The sequence below is a fragment of the Colobus angolensis genome, unplaced genomic scaffold, assembly GCF_000951035.1.
Source record: "Colobus angolensis palliatus isolate OR3802 unplaced genomic scaffold, Cang.pa_1.0 Scaffold26, whole genome shotgun sequence".
Classification (NCBI taxonomy): Eukaryota; Metazoa; Chordata; class Mammalia; order Primates; family Cercopithecidae; genus Colobus; species Colobus angolensis.
Window position 1 is genome coordinate 857,026 of NW_012115821.1, and position 26,930 is coordinate 883,955.

General features: G+C 40.4%; 1 protein-coding gene across 5 annotated transcripts in view; it reads left to right on the top strand.

Annotated features, from left to right (window-relative positions):
• FOXP1 (forkhead box P1) overlaps positions 1-26,930 on the top strand; it is a 658,747-nt gene that overhangs the window by 462,691 nt on the left and 169,126 nt on the right. The window contains exon 1 of one of the 5 annotated variants that reach the window (XM_011947139.1): positions 16,905-17,708. The exons of the other annotated variants lie outside the window; for them this stretch is intronic. Coding sequence (XP_011802529.1) covers positions 17,523-17,708 — 186 coding nt within the window. The 5' untranslated portion in view covers positions 16,905-17,522. Of the gene's footprint in view, positions 1-16,904; positions 17,709-26,930 lie in introns of those variants that run through there. 5 annotated transcript variants of the gene reach the window in all.

Consider the following 26,930-nt stretch of genomic DNA (forward strand, 5'->3'; position numbering starts at 1 on the left):
AACTCCTGACCTCAGGTGATCTGCCTGCCTCAGCCTCCCAAAGTGCTAGGATTACAGGCGTGAGCCACCGTGCCCGGCCGACATTTGTATTTTCGTATTATCTGGCTAATTTTCTATTGGATTTTACTTATTTCCTTATTGATTTATAAGATTTTTATCTACCAAAAAAATTATAATTTATTTCTAAGTTTGGACATGCAAATATTTCTCTAGTGTTTCGGTGATCTTTTGTCTTTACTATGCTGTTTTAGACATTCAGTTTTAACATAATTCTATCTATCAAGTGTTTCCTTATGGCTTCTGAATTTTTTTAATTACATTTGAAAATGCATTCCCACTTCTGAGATGATGAGAATTTTTTTTTTTTTTTTTTTTTACTATTTTAAAAATAAATGCCGATAAGGCTAGGATCCTGTAAGTACCTCCCTACCTTGGTATGATCATTTATTCATTTGTTTGTTGATTTAACCAAGACGTTGATTTAGCCACTGTTGTAGACAAAGATGAACCCGACTAGAAAATGGTCCTGTTTTCAGGGCAGTTACAATCCAGTAGAGAGAGATAAATTTCACACTTATTTGTGAATCAGTGAGCATAATATTTTTAGATGGTGGAATTGCTGAGAGGACAGTGGAACAGAACGATGGGGGGTATTAATGGTGGAGAGGATGTTACCTCTGAGGTGGTAAGATCAGCCAGCATCTTCGGGTTCAAGCTGTGTTGAGATATAAGGAAGGGCATGTGTGGCAGAGGAACAGCCCTTAGAGGGAAGGGGATGGTCAAGATGGCTGGAGCAGCAGGACCCTGGCAGTCGTGAAGGTGACGTGAGGTGAAGGTAGACAGAAAGGTGTGGACAAGACCCCACCTTTGAAAGCCAGGCTTTGGAATGTGGCTTTGATCCTGAGCACAAAATCCTTTGCAACAAAATGACCTGATGTGCATTTTCAAAAGATCCCTCTGGCTGCTATGTAGGGAAGAGATTATAGGAGGCAAGAAGGGAAGTAAAGAGAGGGTTATGTAGGAAAATTATGCCTACTTGGTGCAGACCCAGAATACGGTCAGTAGATCCAAGGTTAAGCTAAGACTTCTCCAAGTTAGAGGTAGGGCACAGTTGCTGCAGCTGAAATGCCGGGTAATTCAGGCATCCAGAGTAAATGCTAGCTTGAACTTGGAGCACAGAGGGGCTTTGTGTGGGGGACCGTTCAAAGGCAAGCTGGACAGGTGGCAACCTTGCTCACTTGGCGCCAGCAAGTAGAGCAGCGCTCGCTGGTGATGGATGACTCTACATTGTTCCCCGCACTGTGCTCAGAGCCAGGAGGAGGGCGCAGCCCCTGGGGACCAGGAGGAGTCTCCAGGCTTTCCTTGCACTTTGTCTTCTGCTTAGTGTTTCAGCCAAGATATTAATTCTATGTTCTAGCCGTGTTGCCGCCTCGGAATCTCACTATTGTTCGTTATGCTCTCGTTCGCAGTCCTAGTGTTGATATTTTTATACATTTTAAACTCAAAGTATCTGAATTTCGGAGAAAATGAGACAATTAGAGTAGTTTGTAAAGTAAAGGTTTTTAAAAGAATTCAGTATGTGACTACTACGTGTAATTTATTATTATAATCCTCTGTTTTGTGAAGGTTCACAAATATTTTTTGTTCAGATTTTTATTTTTTATTTTATATATTTTTTTCATTGTATATTCTTCCCCCTTGACTTCCCCCTGTTGTCAGGAGACAACAGTATTTCCCTTGAAAACACAGAGGGTAGGTTGGCCCTGTGTGTGTGTTTTCCAAGTGTTGGCTTTCCAAGACATTCTCATGAAAAGGACTGGTATTGCTAAGTCATTTTTTAATATAAGGAGGTCCATGTTTGGGCATTGAAATTAATTTCCCTTATCTCACCATACAAATAGCCACCCTGGCTTCTTTGATTTATTACCTAGGATGGTTCAGCAGCACTAAAAACAGAGGACGGGAAGACATCACCTTTACGTGGCATCATTAGTCACAGCGTTAAAAGCATCACCCTGAAGGGACTGCTTCTCTCAGTCTCCCGTGTGCCATGACAGCACCCTGTTTGTTCCTTCTCTGTGCACTCAAGACACTGGGCCCGTCCACGGCTTCCGGGTTGCATTTTTCATTTTCTAGTAAGTTGTTGCTGTCCAAACATCCTTTCTGTCTTTTCTCCATAACATAATGTAAGAGAACTTTCAAAAATGCAGATACAATCCCTGATTAAAGACAAACTACTGACTGTAAGAAAATGTTTTAAGATCATTTCTCCAGCAAAGGATTCGAATATACAGAATATATATATATATATATATACACACACACACACACAGAATATATAAAGAACCCTAAAAACTCTATAATAAAAAGCAAACAAATAGTTTAAAAAGGGGCAAGAGACTTAACCAAAAATAAGCACATGAAAAGCCATTTCACATCATTAGACATGAGGGAAATGCAAATTAAAATTATAGGGACAGGGAAAGAAAAGAAATAGGATGAGATACCACTATACACCTATGAAAATGGCTAAAATAATTACTGGTAATTCTAAGTGAGGGTGAAGATGTGGAGCAAGTGAACTTTCATGCATTGCCGGTGGGAATGTAAAGTGATGCTGCCACCTTGGAAAACAGCTGGGTGGTTGTTTTTGTTTGTTTGTTTGTTTGTTTGTTTTGAGACAGAGTCTTGCTCTTTCACCCGGGCTGGAGTGCAATGGTGCGATCTTAGCTCACTGCAACCTTCGCCCTCGTGTTCAAGCGATTCTCCTGCCTCAGCCTCCCCAGTAGTTGAGATTACAAGCACGTGCCACCACTCCCAGCTAATTTTTGTATTTTTAGTAGAGACAGAGCTTCACCATGTTGGCCAGGCTGGTCTCTCACTCCTGACCTCAGGTGATCCACCCGCCTTGGCCTCCCAAAGTCCTGGGATTACAGGTGTGAGCCACCACACCCAGCCTGGGCAGTTTCTTAAAAAATAAATAAATTAATTAATTAATTAATTAAAAGAAAAAATTAAACATACAGTTACTCATACTCTTGTATATGTATTGAAGAGAAATGAGGACGTATGTTCACACAAAAACCTATAGGCTAAGATTTGTGGAAGCTCTATTTATAGTTGCCCCAAGCTGGAAACAACCTGGACATGCTTCACTGGGCATGTGCATAAGCAGACTGTGGCACCTCCATACAATGGAATACTACTCAGCAAGGATAAGGGATGAACTCTTAATAGACCCACAGCTTAGAATGGTCTCAGAGATATTAAGTCAAAAAAGCCAGTCTCCCAAGTTTACATACTATATGATTCCATTTACATGACATTTCTGAAAAGACAAAACTGTGGTAGCGACTCCATCAGTAGTTGCCCAGGGCCAGGGGTGGTGAGGAGGGTGTGACTACGACAGGTTGGCACAACGGAGTTTGGGGGTGGTGGAGGCCTTCTGTATCTTGACTATGCTGATGATTATACCAATCCATGCATGTGTTGAGATTCATACTCTGTACCCCCCTGCCAAAAATCAATGTGTCAGTCCAAACTGCTACACGTGCTCTACACAGCCCAGCCTGTCTCTTGTGATTCATCCAATTCGTTCTCAGCCTCCTAGCCCCTTCTGTCAGGTCCCAAACACTTGTGGTCACTTTTATTTTCTAGCAGGGCACACTCACGCTCAGCCCTTTGCCCAGGAACCTCTCCTGCCCACTTTTCTGTCAACCCATCTTACCTGCCAAATGAGATGCTTTCTTTGCAACTGAGGTGTGGAGACTCTAGCACTCGCACTGGTGATCTCTGAACAACACCCAGCCCTGGAAATTTCATGCTCCTGTCAGGAGCAAATAAGCAGGTGCCATGTTCCCAGGGCACCTGCTTATTTGGCTGCCTTGCATGCTGGGTTGTAAGTCTGGGGAGAGCTGATTCCACTGTTCATTTTTCAGTCCTCAGAAAGAGGCCACAGAGAGTTCAGTACATATGCTAAGTGAGGATGAGAAGTCTGCTCCGGAGGTGGACTCAGCCTTTGTCTGGCTTTACTTTTGCCTCCTTTTTCTGAGTGCTTTTATCTCTGACCCTCTTGCTGAAATTTCTTACCTTTCATGGCTCTTTTAGCAGAGGAATCCTCTTTGCTGGTTTTGCCCAAACTACTTGTTAAAAAGCAGTAAGCCAAGGTTTTAAGACTTACATACTTTTTTTCCCCCATTCATGTAAAAGTAAAATTATGTGGCAAAAATCATGAGTATAGAAGGGTTTTCTTTTTCATCAGAGGTTAGATGGGTTTTATAGTGCACCGTGAAAAGTCATTAGTAAAAGCCATATTATAAACATATTTTTACATATTTACTTAGCCCCATCTTCCAAATTCCTTTGGAGGGACAACAGATTTTCTGGAAAATAAAAATCAGCTCCTATTCACAGCAGTGGTAAAAGTAATCATCGTAACACTTATATGGTGCTTATAAAGTGCTGGACACTGTGTTAACATGTACTTTATGCATTTGATTTTATTTTTTGTAGAGATGGGGTCTTGCAGTGTCACCCAGTGTGGTCTCTAACTCCTGGGCTTAAGCGATCCTCCTGCCTCAGCCTCCCAAAGCACTGGAATTACTTATGTGAGCCACTGTGCCCAGCCTAATTTATTTATTTTAAATGACTTACTCCTCACAACAGCCTTAGGAGGTGGTGTCGTTATTATTTCCATTTTACATGTGAGGAAACTGTGGCACAGTGTGGTTTGATTACTTGCCTAAGGTCAGGAGTGAAGCTAGAATTCGATGCAGGCCTCTGACTTCATCTTCCAGAAGACTGTGCAACAAAGAGGGGAAGGAAGATAAGAGACAGGGTCTTCTTCACCAGGGACCTCATGCCTTCACCAGGGACCTCCCTTCACTTTTTCCCAGGAAGGTATCCCCATATCCTTTGCATGGGCTGCCAAGAAGATCCACAATAGCTTAAAATGCTTCTTCTCTTTTCTAGCCAAGGACAATTCCGTATTTGTGTCCTGATCATTATTAGAATAAGTAATCGAAATAATTAGAAAAGGAAGCTAAACGTGAAAATGGTCCAGGAAAGAATATAAAATAACTTGGATGGTGCTTTACAAGTTTCAAACTGTTTTCACTTAGTGTTTTCCCAAGACGTCCCTCACCACCACCCATTATTATTGCCAACTTTTTGCAGATGAGGAAAGTGAGGCCCAGAGAGAAGTGATTGCTCCCCTGGGTCACCATATCATTCCTTGTGGGACCAGAATGCAAGCCCTGCCCTGTCCTGCCCTGCCCTGCCCTGCCCTTTCTTTCCTGCCCCCTTATCTCTCTTCCCGCCTCCCTCCCATCTGGGTTCTTACTCATTGAGTAAGAGAAACTCTTTTATAAACTTTAGACGCAGGCAGTGTGATTTCATCTCTTTTTCTGCGTGTGTTAGTTTTTGTTGTTGCATAACAAATTGCCACAGATTTAGCAGTTTAAACACCTCCTGATTAGCTCATAGTTCTGTAGGTCAGAAGCCCAGGTGCACTGTTAATGGAGTCCCTGCTCAGAGAATAGGGAGGCTGCAATGCAGGTGGTAGCTGCACTGATTCCTCGTTGAGAGGCTCGGGGAAAGAATCTGCTCCTAAGCTCATCCAGGTTGTTGCTAGAATCTGTTTCCTTTTGGCTGTAGGACTGAGGTCCCCGCTTCCTTGCTGGCTGTCAGCCTGCAGCTGCTCTCAGCATCTAGAGTCTACCCACATTTCTTGCCACATGGTCTTTTCCATCGTGAAGCCAGTAGGGGCACAGCAGTCTTTCTTGTGCTTCAGAATATCTGACTTCCTCTATCTCTGGGCTCTAAACTTCAATTGAAAGGGCTCATGTGATTCCATCAGGCCCACTCAGATAATCTCTCTTTCTTCAGGTCAGCTGATCTGGGACCTTAATACATCCACAAAACCCCTTCACATAGCACCTGGATTAGTGCATGATTGACTCTGGGAAGGGGTGTGTTACACTAGGCATAGGAATGTAAGGGTCACCTGAGAATTCTGCCTACCACGTGACATTACAGCCTTAAAAATGGCACACATTGACAGGAACAAGGGCCACCTCCAAGGTATTTGTTTTCAGTGGTAATTACATCAATTCCTTAATGTTTTTACAGGTTTTTTTCTTTTTTTTTTTGGTCAACATGACGCATTTTGTACTTACTAAGTCATTTGATTGAAAGCATATTTGTCATCTGTATACTTCTGTTTACCTTCAAAGGGTTGAAGAAGAATGAAGTAGACATAGGATTAGTTGAGCAACACAATTCTATTTCACTAACAATTCAGTAAGTTCATTTCTTAAGCACTGTTTCATGCTTTCTTTTCAGCCTCTGTGCTCCATCTTCTTGAAACTTCTTTCTGCTCCTTGGCTATTTGATTTCTTCTTTACTTGTGGATTTCACATTAAATATCACCTCTTCATGAATGAATTCCTTGATGGACTTACCTAGAGTAGGTTAAAAATGAGAATTTTTTTTTTTTTAAATGAAGGTTCTCTGAGGCTTCCTTCATAGTGTCTCTCTAATTATTCTGGATTTGTTGATTGCTGGTGTCTTACTCTATCTCCCGCTAGACTGTGGTATCAGAAAGGTAAGGGCCAGGTCTGTCTTGTTCTCCCTCCTAGGCCCAGTGCCTAGACTGTGCTTAGTACAAAGTAGGCACCAAAAATTATGTGTTTAATTGATGTGTAAATAGAAGCTAATGTTCTGGTGCCTGTAGAATGGTTAACTTTAACATTTGTTTTGAAAGGTTGCCTGAGTAGTGAAACCAAGTTAACCATGAGGTCACTGCTAAAGCATTTATTGTTTGAAAAGTACCTGATAGACAGTCACAAAGCTCTTAAAAGTGGGGGAGGGGACTCTACAAATGGTAGAACCAAAGAAGAATTTTTGTATCGTCCTTCAAAACATGCAGTGTTACTGGAAAGGAGGTGTGTGATGAGTCTTCCAAGTCCTGGACAGTCTGATGTTTGCATCACTGTTCCTTTTTTTTTTTTTTTTTTTTTGAGACAGAGTCTTGCTCTGTCACCAGGCTGGAGTGCAGTGGCGTGATCTTGGCTCCCTGCATCCTCCACCTTCTCACCTTCTGGGTTCAACTGATTCTCCTGCCTCAGCCTCCCTAGTAGCTGGAATTTCAGGCACCTGCCACCACGCCTGGCTAATTTTTTGGATTTTTAGTAGAGATGGGGTTTCATCAAGTTAGCCAGGATGGTCTCTATCTCTTGACCTCCTGATCCACCCGCCTTGGCCTCCCAAAGTGCTGGGATTACAGGCATGAGCCATCATGCCCAGCCTGGATCACAGTTTCTTGGCAATTTTTTTTTTTCTTGGAGACCAAGTCTTACTGTGTTGCCTACGCTGGCCTCAAACTTCTGAGCTTAAGAGATCCTCCCACGTTGGCCTCCCGAATAGCTAGGATTACAGTTGCCCCATGCCTGACTTCTTGACAGATTTTTTTAATGTCCCAAAACAGATGCCTCTCCTTTCTCACAGTCCTCTTTTGAAAAGTTCTTCTCTCTGATTTTTCCCCAAGCTTCACCTTCACCTCCAGACAGTCACAGTATTTAAATACCTACTTAGAAGCTGTGTGACATTGGGCAAGATAGTCAACCACCTTGTTTTCCTTCCCTGTGAAATAGGCATGGTAATTCCCACCTTGAAAGGTCATTGAAAGGATAGCGAATACAAATGCCTGACACAAAGTGAGACTGATAAATGCTATTTTCACAATTATTAGACTATATTATTTTAACTATGACTGCAAATCTGGTGTAGAATTGAAATGCTCGTCTTAACAACAGAGCTTTTGGAAGTTGCAGGTTGAAATCCCTAACAGGAAAATCCAAAACCAGAAGTACTTCAAAATCAGACTTTTTGAGTGCCAGCATGATACCACAAGCAAAAAATTCCACATCTGACCTCATGTGATGGGTCTCAGTCAAAACGCAGTGAAATCTTTGTTTCATGCCCCAAATTATCAAAAGTCTTGTATCAGATTGTCTTCAGACTGTGTGTATAAGGTGTATATGAAACATAAATGGGTGTCATGGTGAGACTTGGGTCCCTTCTCTAAGATGTCTTACCATGTGTATGCAGATATTCCAACATCCTAAAAACTCTGAAATCCTAAACACTTGATCCCAATAATTTTGGATAAGGGGTACTCAACCTTAAAAAAAAAGTTACAGTAGATTTTAGGATCAGTGGAGATGATATTCTATGTAATTGATTTTTATTATCATATATTAAGTGAGGACTACTTTGTTTAAAATCTTAGGCTGAAATAAATACATTCTATATACAACCACCGTGAGCACAATTTATCTTGTTTTAAATTCAGAGGCACTTAGGAACCTTGTAGTCCCTGGGTTTTATTATGAACTCCAGTTAGCATTTTATTGTGGCTGCTTAGAAGTATTGATGCATATCAAGTCTGGTAAGCTAATTCTACCTGTTCACCTTTTCCCATTCCTTAACACATAATATCAAAAGAGTCTGTTTCCATAAATGCAGACTGGCTTACCTGTGCCCAACCCTGTCTCCACTTGGTTGGCTTACCTGGGATGTGGATTCTCCTGCCCTGGCTTGTGCTGGGAAGTAATAGAACCAAAGCAGTAATATCTGTAGAGCTGAGGAACAGAAGTCAGTGGGACTTCAAAGAGTTCATTTCCCATAAAGTATCCAAAGTTGTTCAAAGTCGGTCAAGCTGTCATCACATTTCAGGTGAGACCATTTTAGGGAGTAACAAGGGCAGAGTAGATCAATTAACATTTCTTTTTTTTTTTTAATCACTCTAAATTCAATGAATGTTCAAGGCAGGTTAAATAGTAATAGCAAATGTGGTGATGGAAGAATTGAGGCAGCTTCTGTTGTAGCATTTACTGTGGTTATCATTTCTACACTTAAAGCTGCATTCCTATCTTCTCATTTATTTTGCCTCCCTTTTAACGCACTGAGTTTGATTTAGAGAAGTCAGTGCATTATATTACAGTGCCATTATGAGTCTGAATTTCTGGTTTAATTCCGACAGTGTGAACCCAGAACAGGGGACCAGGAGACTCTGCGTTACCCCAATTAGCCCAGGAAAGCTTAGACAACTGTCTCTGTATCTCTGTGTATGCCCCAATTTCCCCTCCTGTAAAATGGAGCTATTTACTTCTTATCTGAGGATTGTAATAAAATAAAATTTCCTGTAGATGTGAAAAAAATTTTAAATAGCATGCAAATACTTGCATTTGTATTTTTAATTTTAACCCAAATTAATATGTGAAACCAGGATGCCATTTTCAGAGTTGTTGGCATCAGTTCATCATATTTCTAGGTGAAGTATGTGAAAGTGATTATAGGTAATAAATATCTTTTTCTTTAACTTATTGCAGAGGCAGTTTTTCCACTGTTAATGAGGGTAATTTGACTTGGTTGAAGGATTGCAGTTCTTAAGAATTAATGCAGTAATCCAATTCAAAGATTTAAAGAGATCTAAGATTTTTCACAGGTCGCGTGCCAGTGAATGTGCTCCTATCACATAGCAGCTAATGGACTTGAACGCCAGTCTGTCATTTACTGTTCCCTCACTGCATAGCAGCTTTGCCCTTGGTAGTGAGTATACTTTCCAAGCATTGCAGGTTATTTAGAAGTGTGGTATATTTGTAACACTTTTGAGAGATAGTATCCTATTTCCCACAGCCCCTAATTACTATAAAAACTGGGGTTATCTTTCTTAATTACATGTTTGAATCCTAATCTGCTAAGGTCTGAGGAATATCAGGCTCAGAGGAGCTGCCTTCTCGCCTTTCTTTTTCAAAGGAGGGCCTTTTATTTTTTTTAATGTATTTTTAAAAACTAATTCATGTATCATTGTATTCGTACATATAGGTTAATTCACGTGAATACAAAGGTTACATGCACTGTATTCATGACTTTCCATTTTTGATAATGATGTGTTATTAACAGCTAACAATATTTTGTAAAGGCTTATTTGTAAAGGATGTTGGAAATGTTCTTATTTCCCGATCCCATTATGTTCCTAAATATTAAAAATCCCATTTTGAGGCAATTAGAAGCATTCGCTTCTTCCTCCACGTGTGTTCTCCAGACAGCGTCACCATTCTGCGCACACAGGAACCTTTGTTCCTTAATTAGAAAAAGGACTAGGGCTCATTAGTTGTGGTTCCGTGTGGTGTCTGCTCGAACACTGAGGCAATAATACATTACAAGAAGAGATCCAGCCTAAATCTGAGAGGCTCTCCACAGTTCCAAGAACTGTGAAAAGATAAATAAATCTTGGAGGGTCCTTGTAGGACCATCCTCACATCCTGCACTGTCCTTGAGGGCCTGGCTGGTGGGTGCTGATCAGTTTTAAAGCCAAAGAGATTTGTATATTCATAGGAGGAGGGAAGGGGAGAAGGCACAACTTGTATAGAAATCTAGAACTTTACCTTTATTGAAAGCCCATGGTCTTGCACCAAAAAAAAAAAAAAAAAATTATCTTTTGGATTTTTTAATAGGTTAGTGGGCACCATCCAGATGCATTCGGATGTTATTGAAGGTGGGTGAATTGTTGACAAACATGATAGAAGTTGAGATGTCCTAGGCTGATTTTCACTGCTGACATTGGAGGAGCTGCATGAGTTTTGAAAACTAAAACTCCCAAACTGAATCCACAAAAGCTTTAGGCTGCATCAGTTATCAACAAAGAGCCCTGATTTCCACAATCAGAACAGGCATTTCTTCAGCCTCCAGGAAACCTCATGCATCTAGTGTTCCCCAAGATATTAATAGTACAAATGGTGGATCCATCTCACTGGTTAAGATCAAGGTTCCCGCAGCAGAGAAGTAAGCAGTAAGCAAGTGAAGTGAAAAATCTCAGACTGTATGGAGGATGTTTTGCTGTGGCTTGGCTGGGCTGGCAAGGCTGTGCTGAAATATAAAGGGATATGGAGAAGAGAGCAAAATGTCAGTTGGAAAGCCGGAGATTGGAAAATAGAGCAGTGATTTTGAGGGTCAATTCGCTTCTCTTTGAGAAGGGTTTATCCAGTCAGGTAGCTAACACCCTGGAAGGAAAAGGACTCAGAGGCCACTAGGCATGTCTGAGATACTCTCCCACCACCCCCCACGCTCACGCCCCCTTATATCTTGCCTTCTCTTTCCATCCCTGCCAAAGGATAAATTGCCCTCATCCTGCTAATGCTAATGGACGACATTATTAACAAAAGGGAGTGCTTCATAAAGGAAGCTGAGATCTGGCAAGTGGAGGCATGACACCCTTATGCCGATAGTGGTACAGGTCAGAAATAGTGAATATGGAAACAAATATTTTGCGGAAACGTTCTGCCGTTTGAAGGAACATGTCTAGCTAGCAATATACATATATAGTTTTTTCCACCAGTAATCTTTTTTTTATGTTGTATTTCTCAGAGAAAGAAAAATAGATTTTAAAATGTAAAAACCTGTTCTTCAATTGAGTATGCGAAAATCTCATTGCAGTATTTATTCTAAACCTGCTCTCATAATGTTCAGTCAAGGAGAAAACAGCAAAAAACAGTTGTTGATGGACTTAGCACAGAACTGGATTAAATAAGCATTAGTCTACTGAAGCTGATTACAGGAATATGAAAATGCAGTATCTTAATGGTACATATTTTTATGTGGCAGCTCAGTTGCCTTTCATTTTGCAGCTAATATGTCTATTCTTATGAGTCATTTACTTCTTTAATTACCTTTTGCAGGCAAGGCACCATGGTATATTAATGTGAATGATTTTTACTGCCAGTTTATCATACAATGCCCCAGAAGTTGAAAGGCGTAATTGACTTGGAAGAACAGCTCATGAAGGAAACAATATTTAGTTGACAGTTTTCCTTGTACTCTCTGTTGACGTTTATGAGTTTACACTATGCTAAAGGAGTAATAAACACAATTTTCTTTCAATAACAGGAAAGGGTAGCTTCTAAAATACATTTGTGGAAAACACATTCGTTCATTTCTTGAATAATATGAAAATAATACATTTCCAGTGATAAGACTTCTCAGATTGCCAATTGAATTAAACCTTCAAAGGTGCATTTATAACCTGTCTCAGAGCATTAGGAGATATTAGGGTTCATGTGATTGAATCTACTTAATGAATATTTAAATTATAAACAGATTTAGATAAATCATATTTAACTCTGGGTGTTAGGGTAAGACAATTTGGTCCTGTGCTCCCAACTTCCAGGAGACGGAAAGGCAGAATGGGAGCTTGGGGGGATTGGGAATTGTCTGGAGTAAGATTTTCTTTCTCCAAAGGGAGGGAAAGTCTGCCAGTACATTTTGGAAAAGTAAAGAAGGCATGGTCAATGCAACTCCTTATATGGCCTGGCGCTTGAAGAGTTAAATAAAGATTTGGGTGGGTCTCTGCCTTTTGGGAGCCTGGAAAGGTGCTTTGACTTGACTTGGGCAGTGTTATTTTAACCATCACTTCCACAGTCCCCTTGTCCCTAAGCTGGTTCACTGGCTCTGGGCAGGCCCTGGTTTGGCACATTGGTTCAGAGGGAGTTAAACTTTTCACAGTTTTCTGGGTTGTTTGCAGTTCAGTCCTGTGCAACATAATGAAAGTTTTCTAGCCATCTGTTGTTAAGCTGGCGGTGAACAAGGCCAGTATATCCAAACAAAGTTCTGGCCTGCTGTAAACTGAACCTGTCAGTTTAGCATAGCTTTGCTGACCCCTCCAAGGAACAGGGCAGCCTTCGGTACCAGGCACTCACCACTTAGAACTTTCAAAGGGGAACTATTTTGGGGGTAGGGGGTAGGGGCCTGTTTACTTTTTTCCTCTGTGTTCCTCTCACTGGCTTGGACTGGTTTATACTTAATCTTTACATGTACAAATGGTTATTGGTTCCCCCTCCTTTTTCAGAGGGAAGGGCATTTCTTCTTAATAGAAGATTATATATATATATTTTTTTGAGACGGACTCTCACTCTGTCGCCAGGCTGGAGTGCAGTGGTGCGATCTCAGCTCACTGCAACCTCCACCTCCCGGGTTCAAGTGATTCTCCTGCCTTTGCCTCCTGAGCAGCTAGAACTACAGGCATACATCACCACACCCAGCTAATTTTTGTGTTTTTAGTAGAGATGGGGTTTTACCATGTTGACCAGGATGGTGTCGATCTCTTGTGACCTCGTGATCCGCCTACCTCGGCCTCCCAAAGTACTGGGATTACAGGCGTGAGCCACTGTGCCTGGCCGGGGATTGTAACTTTTAGAAGAAAGTAGGATTGTCTGGAAATGTATGTGAGGTGGCTGTGATTCAAAGGGAGGTTCTATGCGGTTATTTTTGTTTCATTATTTTGTCTTTCAGTGTCCGGGGAGACAAATAGTCCAGGAAAAGAAGGGCCTGTATTTATTACTTAACTTATATAGTTAAAGTTTTTGTAGCTTTAAGAGAACTTTTCCCCCCTTTCTGCTGCATTTTGTATTTCATCATCAGAAGTTAATATACAGCATAACTTGGCAGAGCAGCAGTTAGACAATACTCCCTGCTGTATGGGGTATTTCGTGCTTCTCTGTTCTCATTTACAAGGTGTATCATTGGCTTTAATTGCCCAGCTTAACCTTAAAATAATTCCATTGTTTTGCCGCATTTTTCCTACTGTAGTATATGTTTCATTCTCATTTTCTGTTTGGCAGTATTTCCTTGGCTATATATGAAATGCTCCTATACATTTGGATCCTTGAGCTATCTATCTACCTGCCTACCTACCTACCTACCTATCTCAATACCTAACACTTCCCCTAACCTTTGTGGGTTTCCTTTTGTTAATGATACCTTGGAGGTGCTGCTGTATTTTTCTCTTGACCTTGCTATCATGTATTTCTTATCTAGCCTTGGTTACATTTGTGCCCTCTTAAGAGAGGGCCCTGGGGAGCCATCGTTAAACCTTGGTGTCCATTCCAAATTGTTAAAACATGAAGGAGAATAACCACTGTTTTTGAATAAATATTTTGGCCACTCTTATGGCCACCTTAGTCTGTCTAGGTGGAAGCAGACCACAGTCCCACACAGCAACAAAGAAACAAGATACTGAAAGCCTTTAGACAAATGTCTGAAGCACCAGTGTGAGAGGGTTTGGGCTCAACTTCAACTGCAATCAAGAAATGGACAAGGGTCAAGAATTCCATAAATGGGGGTGGGGACAGAAGAGGCAAAGGAATAAACAAGGAGACACCCAAGCCTTCCGTTTAAGGGACAAGGAGTTTTACAGCTGTGAAACATATTCAATTTAAAATTTAAATGAATGCACTTAATAGGAAATACCATAGAGTCATAATCTGTTTATAAGTTGACTGACACATAAAGTGCTTTTTTGTTTTAAAGTAAAAAAAAAAAAAAATCACACGCACACATACTCGGGGTAGACTTTCGGGTATAAAATGTCAGGTGCAATGTAACGTGTACTCAACTCCAAGAGTCAAGCAAATAACCTTGGTATTTAGGACGTTGCCTTTTAGAACATGAAATTGTATTTTGTTGTGTGTCCTTTTTTTTTATTTAGAAGAGGACTACATTAAGAGGTCACCTATTAGCTGTGTTTTTGCTGTCTTAAACTCAGCCCTTCTGTCTATTAAAATCAAACCACTGTGTAAACATTCCCGTGTTGTTCTTGGTCTACAATGGCCACAGGGATCAGGTTTCACCTGCCTGCACATCTTCAAGCAATTAGAGCAATTAGCGTGAAGCCATTTCACATTCAAGGATTCAAGGTCTATGGTGACATTCAAGTCCAGCAGAAGTCTGAAAGGGAGAGGAGGAAGAGGCCCAGAGCGAGACGACTGTTCCATGGCCCTGAGCAGACAATTTCTCTATTAAAAATGGTGGCTCTTTAATGATGTTATTATGAGGTTTTTAAATGACATATCAAAAGTTGTTTATATCACAAAAACCCAACAGTCATTTAATTATACTAATGAAGGTCTTTATACGTGGCAGATTTTTTTAAAAAGATTTCTAATGGCCATGAGAAGTGGAGTGTTGCTGCTCCTTGCATCACAGCAGTGGTGGCGACATTCTTTGTAGAGGAAGAACATATTTTATAATGTATAAGGGAATTTGCATTTCATTTTCACGACAAACCTTTCTGTGCTTTTTGTAAATCTAACAATTGCAACAACACGGAATATTTAGTTGGGGGAAGTTTGGAGTTAGTGTTGAGAGCAACTATGTTTGTTTGCTTTTTTTTTATGGCTAGAGAACAACCATGGTGACTTTCACAGATTGAACTAGTACAGTTCAAAGGGAAATCATCAACTTTAGCACATCTGATAGCTGTATAGGCAATGGCAGAGGTGTCTTGAAAAAACACTCTTAGGATCCAGTAGGGCTTTGGCTTTGTTTGTTTGTGTTGTTTGTTTTTTGCGTTTGTAACTTAGTTACCCAGGACTCGTTTGCACAAGGCAAATGCTAAACTGATTACAGCTTTTAAAAATTGGCTTGTACGTTTTTTAATCCATATTTTAATGTTGGTTTATTATGCAAAAAAGGAGGGGCACTAATTTTAAAAATCCAAGCGTGCTGCAAAAGAAGATCTTGCTTTGCAGTCCCAGAGGGTGCTTGCAATCAGGAATAACCGCGGGCTAAATTATAATGTGGAATTCTGTTGCCCTTTGACCTGATGCTGCCTGTTCACATTCAGTGTTTGTTAACACACAGCTTTAAGAACAAAATTGTTGGGATAATTACTATTTCATTGTATGCACTGACTTTAATGAAAATAAGAGGCTTTATTTTTTTTTTAATTGCATGTCTCTAAGAAAGTTGTGATAATTCCTTTACAGAACTGCCCTACTTGGCTTAGAAGCTACTAGGTGTTGAGCTGTTACATATCTGTAGGACAGAACACATCTATTTGTGTGACTGAGGCTGGAACATTTGTGTTCATTCCATAACTAGCCATTTTAGGGAACTGGACTGCTTAGAGCTCTCTAGCCCCATCTCGAACTACTTATAGCTCTTCTGTTGAGAGATGGTTTTCCTGACCGCCCACTTTCATGGCGCCCAGGCTGTGTGCCTTTTGATACTGCAACGCAGAGCAGCTGCAGGGGATGCTAGTAAAATGCAGCATGTTGGACACTGAGCAAGGTAAGAGTCTGCCTTTTTCTTCTGCCCCTTGAAAATGGATTGCTAGGAAATCATTTCCTGGTCTCTAACTGGACCAGCTGAGTTAGAGAGGAACATTTGCATTGGATACTCCACCCCTTCCCAAAGTGGAGAAGGCAGGCGTGGAAGCACTGTGAGGCTCAGAAGGGAGATGAGGCAGTAAACCAGATCTTTCCCATTTTTCTCCCCCTAGCCTAGTCCTCTGTTTCTATGATCTGCCTTTTGAACTGTTTTTGTGGCTGATCAGTTCCACCTAATATGTCTCTTGATTTCTGCTATTGTAATACTCAGGCGACATGCTGTTCTCTTCATTTTTATAAGCTTTAGATGCTTCTGCCTGTCATTTTCTGGCGGTTTATCTTCAGCGTCTGGATTTGCTTTCAGACTTGAATGTCTATCAAGCTGCCGTTGCTTTGAATGTGAGATCAAAAGAAGATGAATTCCAGTAAAAAATTTCCTTCTATGAAGAAAAGATTGGGGCCTATGTAAACATCCCACTGACAGCTCCCAATGAGTTATTTTAGCCGAGTATTAGCACCTGGATGACAGACAGTCCAGCATTCCACTCTAAATAACAAATCAGTAGCTTCCATGGCAGAAGAACATTGCCACAAGAGCAATACATTTTCAGAAGGAATCCTTTTCTTCCTTTTTTTTTTTTTGTTATTGAATATGGCTGTTCAACTCTTCCTCCTATTTTTCAAGCTGACTTGCTGTGCCTTTACCAGCTTACTTTTCTTTACAGTATCTGTTGAATTACTCCGGTGACGGAAGACAGGACTGTGATGATCATTTTGGGGCGGGTTAGGGAGTGTTCCAGTAGGCAAGCTAGGCATCTGGAAATAAACAGGTAGTTTGGTTGATGGTGGAGAAAGAAAATATAAAGGACAGCCAGTCAAAGCCAGATCCAGGGCATATCTCTGGAATACGGGACGATATGTTCTTTAAAAATACATGTGACAAAATCCTCTAAAGTCTGCAAAATCTGAATTTTCTTCTTTTTTTTTTTTTTTAAAGCATCCTGCCTATGTAAATGTCACCACAAAAATATCTCAAGAGCAGGTTTCCCGAAACCCTGTTGGTGTGTATTTGTCTGCGTGAATGAGCTGTGTTTGGCTAGGGCTTGGTCTAGCCAGGGCACACTGCGTGTGCTGTGTCGCTGCTTGCAGACCTGGAGCGGTTTAGATATGTGTGGCATTAATAGATTTCTTTAAGTGCTAAATGCAACTTTGAAAATTACCTGCAAGCTCCAACTGATCTTTCAACTTTGAAAGTGAAGAATTACTTGAGGAATTCTTGTGGTTTCTTTGTCATTTAGTGAGAGCCCAGCCAGCTACTGTGGAGGCAAACCTCCCTGAGGTTGCCTACAAAGGGCAATGTTCCAGTGTGTTTTCTCTTCGAGTGTGCTTCAGCCGCACAGTACTTCCTGTTTATTCAAACATCTTTTTTACCACTCGGCAACCCCCGCTTCGCAGAAACAGCCAGAACCCATCTACAGCAAGAAGACGGAAATCCAAAGGCAGACAGTACGGGCTCCCTTCGCCAAACTCTTCATTTTCTCTGTAAGTGTCCAGAGAAAAAGAAACATTTTTTTTGGTGGGTTAAACTTTTAAACTAGGGATCCGTTCTTGTGCAGACATTCTCCGAAGGGCGAAATAAGATGATCCAACTTGTTTACTGCTTTTTTTCCTCCCCCTTCCCTCCTCTCTCCATCAGAGGCTTTTTTCTTTTTAGAGATTTGAGAGGACCGTCTCCTTCTAACTCCTTGTTTAATTCACTCTTGCTTTCAAATATGTCTTTGGATATAATCAGCGAAGTAAGCAGCCGGGTGGTGTCAGGATAGTTTTATAGGCTGAACGTAGATTGGAACCTCTCTCTGCTTACTGTGACATTGTTTCGGGTTGCCTTCTTTTTCTTCCTGTTATCACAAGTAGTAAGAGAATGTGGGGATGGTTCCTTTGTAATTCTGCATCTACAGAATTGTCCCCTAATGTTTGCATCACGACACCGTCATCATTTGTGAATCAGGCTTGATAATATTTGTACCAATTTCATGCCAATAAAAGTCAGACTGCTGAAACACGCACGGTCATTATCTCATTCATATTCCTATTGTTTCAACGGAGTGGGCTGCAGAGGGAAAGGGAAAGCCTGCCTCACTTTCTGTGATGGTTGTTAACTTTGATGTTGGAAGGCTCTTTTCAAAATTTTCCTTGTGGATAATCAGTATGGCAGGAAAAGCCCTTGGACTTGGGCTGCCTCCTGGCTCTTGAGTAGAAGAGCGATCTAACGGCTCTCTTAGTCCTTTCTGTTGAAATGACTTTTTAAACACATGGTTTGACATTTTTTAAAAAGGTTCTACCTTTTCCTGTCTGTAGTCATTCCTTTTGCCTCTCTCGCCTCCCTCCACACCCCCCTTCCCTGACCCCCAACTTCAGTTTAATTGGTAAGCCAGGTGTTAATATTTCTTTTTTAACTATATAGTGGTCAGGGAATAGACAGGAAATGGAAAATTAACTCTTTTGATCTTAAGAGAATTGTTATTGCTGTGAGCCTTGTTTGCTAGTCCCCAGACTAAATATTTTTAAAATTTAGTGTCTAAAACAGCATCTATTAGAATAGAGAAAGAAATATGGTCTGGGGTTGTCCAAACCTCTCATAGAAGAAACATGTAAATACATAAAATAATTGTATGTGAGTGCGTGTGCATGTGTGTGTATTGCTGTGGCTACGATGGCTTTTTTGAATGTTCAGAAGTTGTTCTCTTTTGCAAGAAAAAATAAGATGTTTGCGACTGCCTTAAGGACAATTTGTTTAACAGTAGGAGTAATTGCAGGGAAAATGGAAAGAGTGACTGAAGGTATTTACTCAGATGTTAGTGTAGGTGTGGGGGCTGAAAACTCAGTGTGGGAACAGTGGGCTGCTTTTCTTGGTATCTCAGTCTATTTGATGACCATCAAATTTCCCAGCTCGCTGGTTTTGTTTTTTCTGGATGGCATGTTTGATTATTTATCAGAAGGGGAAGGGAGTAGCTGAAGCAAATAAACATGTGACCAAGTTCTGTTTTGTTTTCCACTCCGAAAGCCATGCCCTTTAACAGATATACAGAAAATAATAAATGCATTGTTTTATGATAAAAGGAAATTATATGTGTCTTTTTTTTTTTTAAGGCAAGTGAGTTAACCCTTAAGGCTCAGGAGGCTTTTTGCCTTCTGAGAATTTGCCAGACTTTTTATTGAGAATTAGCCTATTGCAACTAATGGTTTTATGGAACAGGATTTCCCAGGATTACTTTGTTCATTAGTTTAGCTTTTTCTAGGCAGTTCACTTAGGAATGCCTGCCTCAGTAGCTCGACTGTGTGGTGTATGTGTGTGTGTTTTAAATCATAATACCACTGGACAAACCAGTGGCTCTTACCGTTTTGTTGAAGGCTATATTCTGATGTTTAAAGCTAAACATGAATAACTCAACTAAAGGAAAGTATACCATAGTGTCTGTGGCTAAGGTACAACGTAATTTATCAGAGGCCAACATTTTGTCCCTCTCTTTAAAGATGTTAGGCAGGTGCTGTAATACAGAGAGTCTACTTATATGTCTGTGTCCCTCAGAAATACCTTCTAGTCTTTAATATTATGTAACCTATTTCATTATCTTCAAGGTTGTCATTATCTCAAATTGATTCCTCCAGAGGCCGAGGGAAAGGCTCAAATCTATATTAAATTTAGATTTAAAATTTATGTATTTTTTTAGTTCTGAGGTGGGATTTGCATGGCTTTGTGAAATCATTCTTAATACGTAGGCATTCACTGAGATAGGTGCGCATACTGGCACATTCTTTAAATACGGGAACATGATTTTCTGTAGGGGCTTCCTTACTTCTCCACATCCTGAAGAAGTGATGTGCGTGATTCTAGCACAGTGCCTGGCCCAGTCGCATCAAGGCCTATAAATCACAGCCGAAAATCTGTTTCATTGCCTATACTGTTTTGGAATGTGAATTGAAAATATGCACACAGAAGGGATTCCCTCTTCATTGACTATATAAGGGAACGGTGCACCAGAGGCTCAGATACAGCGCAACTTTCACGAGTGTTGCCCTGCAGATAACTGGGAGGTTGCTTTGCTCTGCTTTGCTCTTGAGAGGACAACGATGGAAGCAGTGGCCTTTCCGCCTCTCTCCAAAAGGCAGTTGGGTTGGATAATCATACTTTGTATTTATACAGAGCCCTTTGTCTGTAGAAATCAAAGTGCCTGACTAATGCTAACTTGTTAATATTCAGAACACCCCAGGGACATAGGTAGGCTGCAAAGATTATCCCACTTTTGAGGTGGGAAAATGTCGTGTTGTTAAAATCATTTACAGTTTCCGGGTGTGTCTGTATCTAATGCTCATGCTAGACCTGGAAGTGCTATGATCTAGAGCTCATGAGAAGCATTTTTTCCTGTGACACAGTCAGCCCTGACCACAGGCAGTCTCATGAGAAAGTGTTTTACCATGAAGAAACTGGCCTGGAAAATATAGCTAGTGCGTGATGTTGATGGTGGTGGGAGGCAGGAGGTGTTGAAGACTGATCGCGCTTAATTTTATTTAGGGTCAAAGGATGTATTTTTTTTTAAAGATACAGCATGGGCTGAAGCTTCTGATTTTTGTTTTGTTTCTCTTTAACTCAATATGATGTTGGCAATTTAACTTCCACAAAAATCAAGTTAGTTTGTTCTTTGTGAAGAAACAGATACAGTACTGCTTATGGGCGCTGCGAAGTTAAGTCAGCGGTTGCTCTGTAGTTACGTGCTTTGGGGGCAAAAGAATTGAAACATGCTGTTAACCTGGTATGGTACTGTGTGATTCTTCAATTCTGGAGTGCCCTGGGCCTCCTTCCTGGGTTTCTAAAGCACAGTGTAAAAATTAGGCAAGTGCCATTTACTGTTCAGACTCCTTTGTTGAAAGCTTTTCCAGAAAACTCCACAGTAGGGTGGAGGTGCTTGGGTTGTTTGGCTCCTTATACTGTTTGTTTGTTGGAACCTGAATATAGAAATTAGATTTGAAACAAATCTCTACTCAAAATGTGCTTTTAATTTCAAAATGTAATTTTCAAAAGACCATACAAAATGATTCCAGTTTTTGCTTAAGAAATATTCTTTTCTTTTTTCTTTCTTTCTTTCTTTTTCTTTTCTTTTTTTTTTGGGGTGGGGGGGGTGGGGTTGTTTTTTGTTTTCTTTGAGACAGAATCTTGCTCTGTTACCCAGGCTGGAGTTCAGTAGTGCTATCTCAGCCCACTGCAGCCTCCGTCTCACAGGTTCAAGCAATTCTCATGCCTCATCCTCCTAAGTAACTGGGACTACAGGTGTGCACCACCACACCTGGCTAGTGCTATCTCAGCCCACTGCAGCCTCCGTCTCACAGGTTCAAGCAATTCTCATGCCTCATCCTCCTAAGTAGCTGGGACTACAGGTGTGCACCACCACACCTGGCTAATTTTTGTATTTTTAGTAGAAGACGGAGTTTTGCCATGTTGCCTGGGCTGATCTCCAACTCCTGGGCTAAAGTGGTCCCCCTGCCTCAGCCTCCCAAAGTGCTGGGATTACAGGCATGAGCCACCGTGCCTGGCCCAAGAAAATTTCTTTTCTTTTCTTTTTTTTATTTATTATTATTTTTATTTTTTGAGATAGTGTCTCACTCTGTGGCCTAGGCTGGAGTGCAGTGGTGCGATCTCGGCTCACTACAAGCTCCGCCTCCCGGGTTCACGCCATTGTCCTGCCCCAGCCTCCTGAGTAGCTGGGACTACAGGTACCCGCTACCACGCCCAGCTAATTTTTTTGTATTTTTAGTAGAGACAGTGTTTCACGATGTTAACCAGGATGGTCGCGATCTCCTGACCTCGTGATCCATCTGCCTCAGCCTCCCAAAGTGCTGGGATTGCAGGTGTGGGCCACCATGCCTGGCGGAAGATGTCTTTTCTTAATCATATCCCCAAATGCTGACAATGTGACATTGCAGATGATGGTGTCATATTTTTTTTTTATTATTCTCCCAATTCATGTATACATTTTACATATCTTCTACCATTAACTTACTACTTTCATGATCTGTAGTTATACAGCACTTTTCAAAATCACTTGTTACTTATTGAGTGTGAGGCTCTAGACTATGAACTTTACATGTATCAATTTGACATAGGTACTTTCAGTTCCTCCCATTCTTATTGAGGAAGAAACTAAGACACAGAGAGATTAACTAGCTTGTCTCAGGTCACACAGCTAGCAAATGGTGGAATTGGCCTTCAATGATTGGTGTGTGTTCAACCACTATGTATGCTGCTTTTGTAGAAATATATTAATGTTTTTCAAAGCAAACTTCTATTTCTTTGTAATTCCTTGATTCTCTCAGGGTCAGTAATTCCCCCAAATTCCCAGAGAATCCTTACTTCTTCATGCCTGGAGACTCAAGTTCCATCTTATGCTAAACTGTGATTACTGGAAGTTCCAAAGATCATTGTCACTTTTCGAGCACAACTCTGTGAACATAACCGTATATCAGATGACCACAGTTTTTTTCAAATTCCCTTTTAAAGAGTTTCTAATTCCACGACAAGCCAATCAAATCTGTATTTCTTTGCCACCATAAGATGTAATCTTTCTAAAGTTCATTACAAAGTTACCTTTTTGTGTGGCTTAGATTAACCTGATATATTTTTCTATATACGTCTACTTTTTTTTTAATCAGTCGTGTCAAGCAAGTAGTTCTAGTTCCAGGTGAATGGAAGAACTCCAAATCCATAGGTCTGTGGATTAGTGGACTTTTTGTGTGTATCGTTCTTGAATATAGTGAAGGGATTCTATCCAGGCTGTGTGAACTTGACCACATTACATAAACTTTCGGTTTATATAAAGCAATTTAGAACCAATTGTAGTTGGGATTCAGTGTTAGTCACCATTTTCTTCATTGGTAGCATCACCACCAGTATCATCATCTCCCCCTAGCTCAACATTTGCCTCTTAGGCAGCCATTCCTGCATTGGGAATTAGCAAGGCATGGGTGAATGTTTGGTAAGAGTCAGAAAGAGTCATATTTGCTCAAGTGCCTTTGCCATTGTAAGAGCCAGGATTCTCAGCTGCATGTCATCTGTGTGACTGCAGATAAACCACGTACCCCTCTTGTCCTCAGTTTGCTTTTTGTACAATTAAAGTTGACTGCCTTAGATCTCTTTGGGTTCAAGAGAGGATGCTGCAAGTTTTCTTAGTGTTTCTATAAAGAGGACGACCAGTGGTTTGAGATCACTGGGAAAAAGGAATCTTTGCTTTCCATTGAGAAAATATATTCTCTTATGCCTGGGGCAGTGTATTATACATATAGTAATAGTTTTAGTTTCCATTTACTGAATAACTATCATGCTTCAGGTGCTGTGCTAAGGGCTTTACCTACATATGTCACATAATCTTTACAATGTAACCTCTCTGGTCTTGTGTTTCTCTGTTTTTTTTTTTTTTTATTTTTTGGTTTTTGGTTTTTTTTTTTTTGACACACAGTTTATGATCTACAAGTTAAAGTAACCACAAACATAATGCATGTACCACACACTTGCATACATCATGCTGTATTATAAGTATCAATTGTAATAGTGATATTGGAAACATTTTTCTATATGCTTTGCATAATAAGTAACACAAATATTTTGGAGTAGGTAAAATAGTTTAACTATTTTAGTTATTTGACATACTTTAAACAATGTATTTATAGTAAACAATTGTGGTGTTTTTATTTGGGGATTTTTTTTAATATTATTTTTTCCAAGAATTGTTCAGAATTTTTTTCTCTCCAGAGAGAAGAAAAAAAAAAATTGTAAGCGTATAACTGCTGAAAAGACAAAAACTGAGAAAGGCCTAACCTGTTAGGCCCAACCTGAAAAGAATTTCTTTTCAGCACTAGGTAATAGACATATGGAGTCCCTCTGTATCATTTCTTTTTTAAAAAAATATAACTTCAACTTTTAATTTAAATTCATGTGCAGATATGTTACCTGGGTATATCGCATGATGCTGAGTTTGGGGATATCCCGACACCCAGGTACTGAGCATAGTACCCAGTAGTTAGTTTTTTCACCCTTGCCCACTTCCCTCTCTCTCTCTCCCTCATCTGTTAACTGGGTATAATTTACCTCAAAGAATTGTGAAAAAATAAATAATATAATGGCTCTGCACTGTTTGGTACTTGTCTGGCAATAAACACTAAAAAAATTACAACTTTTCATTATCTTCCTTATCCCCAATGACCAGGGACCAGGGCAGGTTTAATAACACAGTAAGTTAGCACCCATACCACCTCCACCAAAAAAAGAAGAAGAAGAATGTATTTATAGCAGAGTGCAAGAGTCTACAGTGGCTTAAAACAAGAGCTAGAAATCCCGCTGGACCTAAAAGTCACGCCGAATGGGTCAGGAAAAGAGATCTCACTTAGATGGAGGTGAAGTGTAAGATACAGGTGTCCGGAGTCGTCAACTGTGGCTGGACTTTAGTGAAATTTGGGTAAAAAAAAAAAAAGAAAAAGACTTGTGTTCTCTTAGCTCTGCTTTTCTATTATTTGCTTTATGAAAAGTTCCTTTTGAAAAAAATCCAACTTTGGCTTAGCTGAACCAAAGAATGAGGGACTTGTCCAGAATGAGGCTTGAGGAAGAACTGAGAATCAAGGTATGATGGGGACAACATCAATATTCCAAAAGAAGGTGGATGAACTCAGATAACCAGAGAGGTGAAAACACAGCGTGTGAGAGAGCAGAGATAGCTGGACTTGTTAATTCCTTCCTGTCCGCCTGCTTGGAGTTTGCCATCACAACAGTAGAAACACAGGATGCTGCTACAGGGATTCAGAAGCAGGGCTGGTCCCTTGGGTCTGGGGATATCAGGGGACACTGCTGCTTGAAGGAATTGGATTGTGAACAGAGTTTTTAGGGAATGGTTGAATTTAGATGAAAAAGATTCTTGGATGCCATGTAAATGTGGGCAAAGAGCAGGGAGGGCAGACTTGTAGATATGGTTATGGCTCACGGAGTCCTGGCCATGGAAACATCTGGTTGAAAAAAAGCAAGTCTTTTGTGTGGGGAAAAGAAGGGAGATTAAAGTTAGAAGGTATGACACTGAGAAAAGACCCTTCCCTTCATTCTGGAAGCAGAAGGGCCCACAGTGAGTCATGCATTTTTAGCTCCGGAGGTCTGCATAGCCCTTTGCCAAGATTACCTACGGCCATCTTTGGTCTAATCAGTGACCTTGGTACAGTGTGAGTATCAAGTTCTCATGAGACAATGTTTTGTTTTTGTTTTTCCATCCTAGCCAGTCTGTAGACTTGTAACCTTGGGCAAGTCACTGAACTGTTTGCCCATTTTAAATCAAGAGTTATACAACTTTCCCCAACTTCCGTTAGAAAAGTTGGGAACAAGAAATAAAATTAGTGTAGAGAGAAACTAACTAGCACAGCATCTGGTTCATAGTAAACAATCAATACAGTGTTTTTATTTAGTGTCTTAAATGTAGGGAAGTTATGCTGCACTTGTCCCTGTGTTTCTGGATGCTCCTCATTTTTCAAACTGTTATACAGATACAATCTTAGCTATTTTAAATAACGCTTTAAGGAGTGTAAATTAATGGAGAATATTAGGATTTCCCCCCTCCAATCCTAATATCTGATCAATAGTGAGTAGTTCCACATTTTACATTATTAATCTTGTTTGGGCCTTTCCTATATTCCCATTTCTGTTTCTTTCTTTTGTCTTCTATCTGCTGGAATGTTGCCTCTAAATCATTTTTACTCTTTGCTTCTTTGCCCAAATTCAGGCAAGAAAAGGAAGGTACTTTGTGAAGCAAAGCATTCATAGGTGTTAATTGCCTCTTAGGGCATCCCGAGTATGTGTGACTTATAGTATAAGAAAAAAAGGAATACAGCACCATATTTGTTTGAGCAAGAACTGGGTTCAGTGTTACTAGGAAAATCATGGAAAATCCTCCATTATTTTGAGCATAATTCTAGTTAGATTCTTCCACAAGCTTCAAAATTAGCAAGTCTCATTCTGAGGTATGAAAAGATGTGAATCTGAATTATTCATAATGAGAGTTGCTGAGCTGCACCCTCATAAAAGGCAATTGCAAAAAACAGTGGGTTAAATACAGTGAGTTAATAGAGCCTTTTGATTCATTTATCCTTGCATTTGACCCCGATTTTTTTCTACTTTGGGAACCTGGAGGATGGGGCCAACTTATTTATTTTTAAACACAATCTAGTCTTAAACAGAGGGAAAAAAGAGTTTGATGCAGCATCCAACTTAACATTTTAGACATTTTCTAATAAACTTCACTTCGGTTTTACTTCACTGCAATGCTAATGTGGCCTACAGTCATAGCAGCCTAGGCTGTGATCTTGTCAACTCTCATGAGCTAAACAGGCTCAGGCTTGGGCGCTGCTTGAATGAAATCCCTCCAGAGACAACTCAGGTGCCGGAGACTTGGTGTAGTGATTCAGCGTCTGGCACTGGCTCCAAGAGGAGCAACCAGCCAGTGCCTCAGCAAGGTGGTTACAGGGCCCTATGTTAATGGGAGTAGGAGTATGATGGTGGTGGCTTTTTTTTTTTTTTTTTTTTTTATGGAGTCTCGCTCTGTCACCCAGGCTGGAGTGCAGTGGCCGGATCTCAACTCACTTTGGGGGTTTCCTCGCATCTTTTAGATGTATTGGGGTTGTTCTTGGTTTTTTTTTTTTTTTTTTTTTTTTTTTTTAGCTCTTCCAAAAGACTTCAAACAG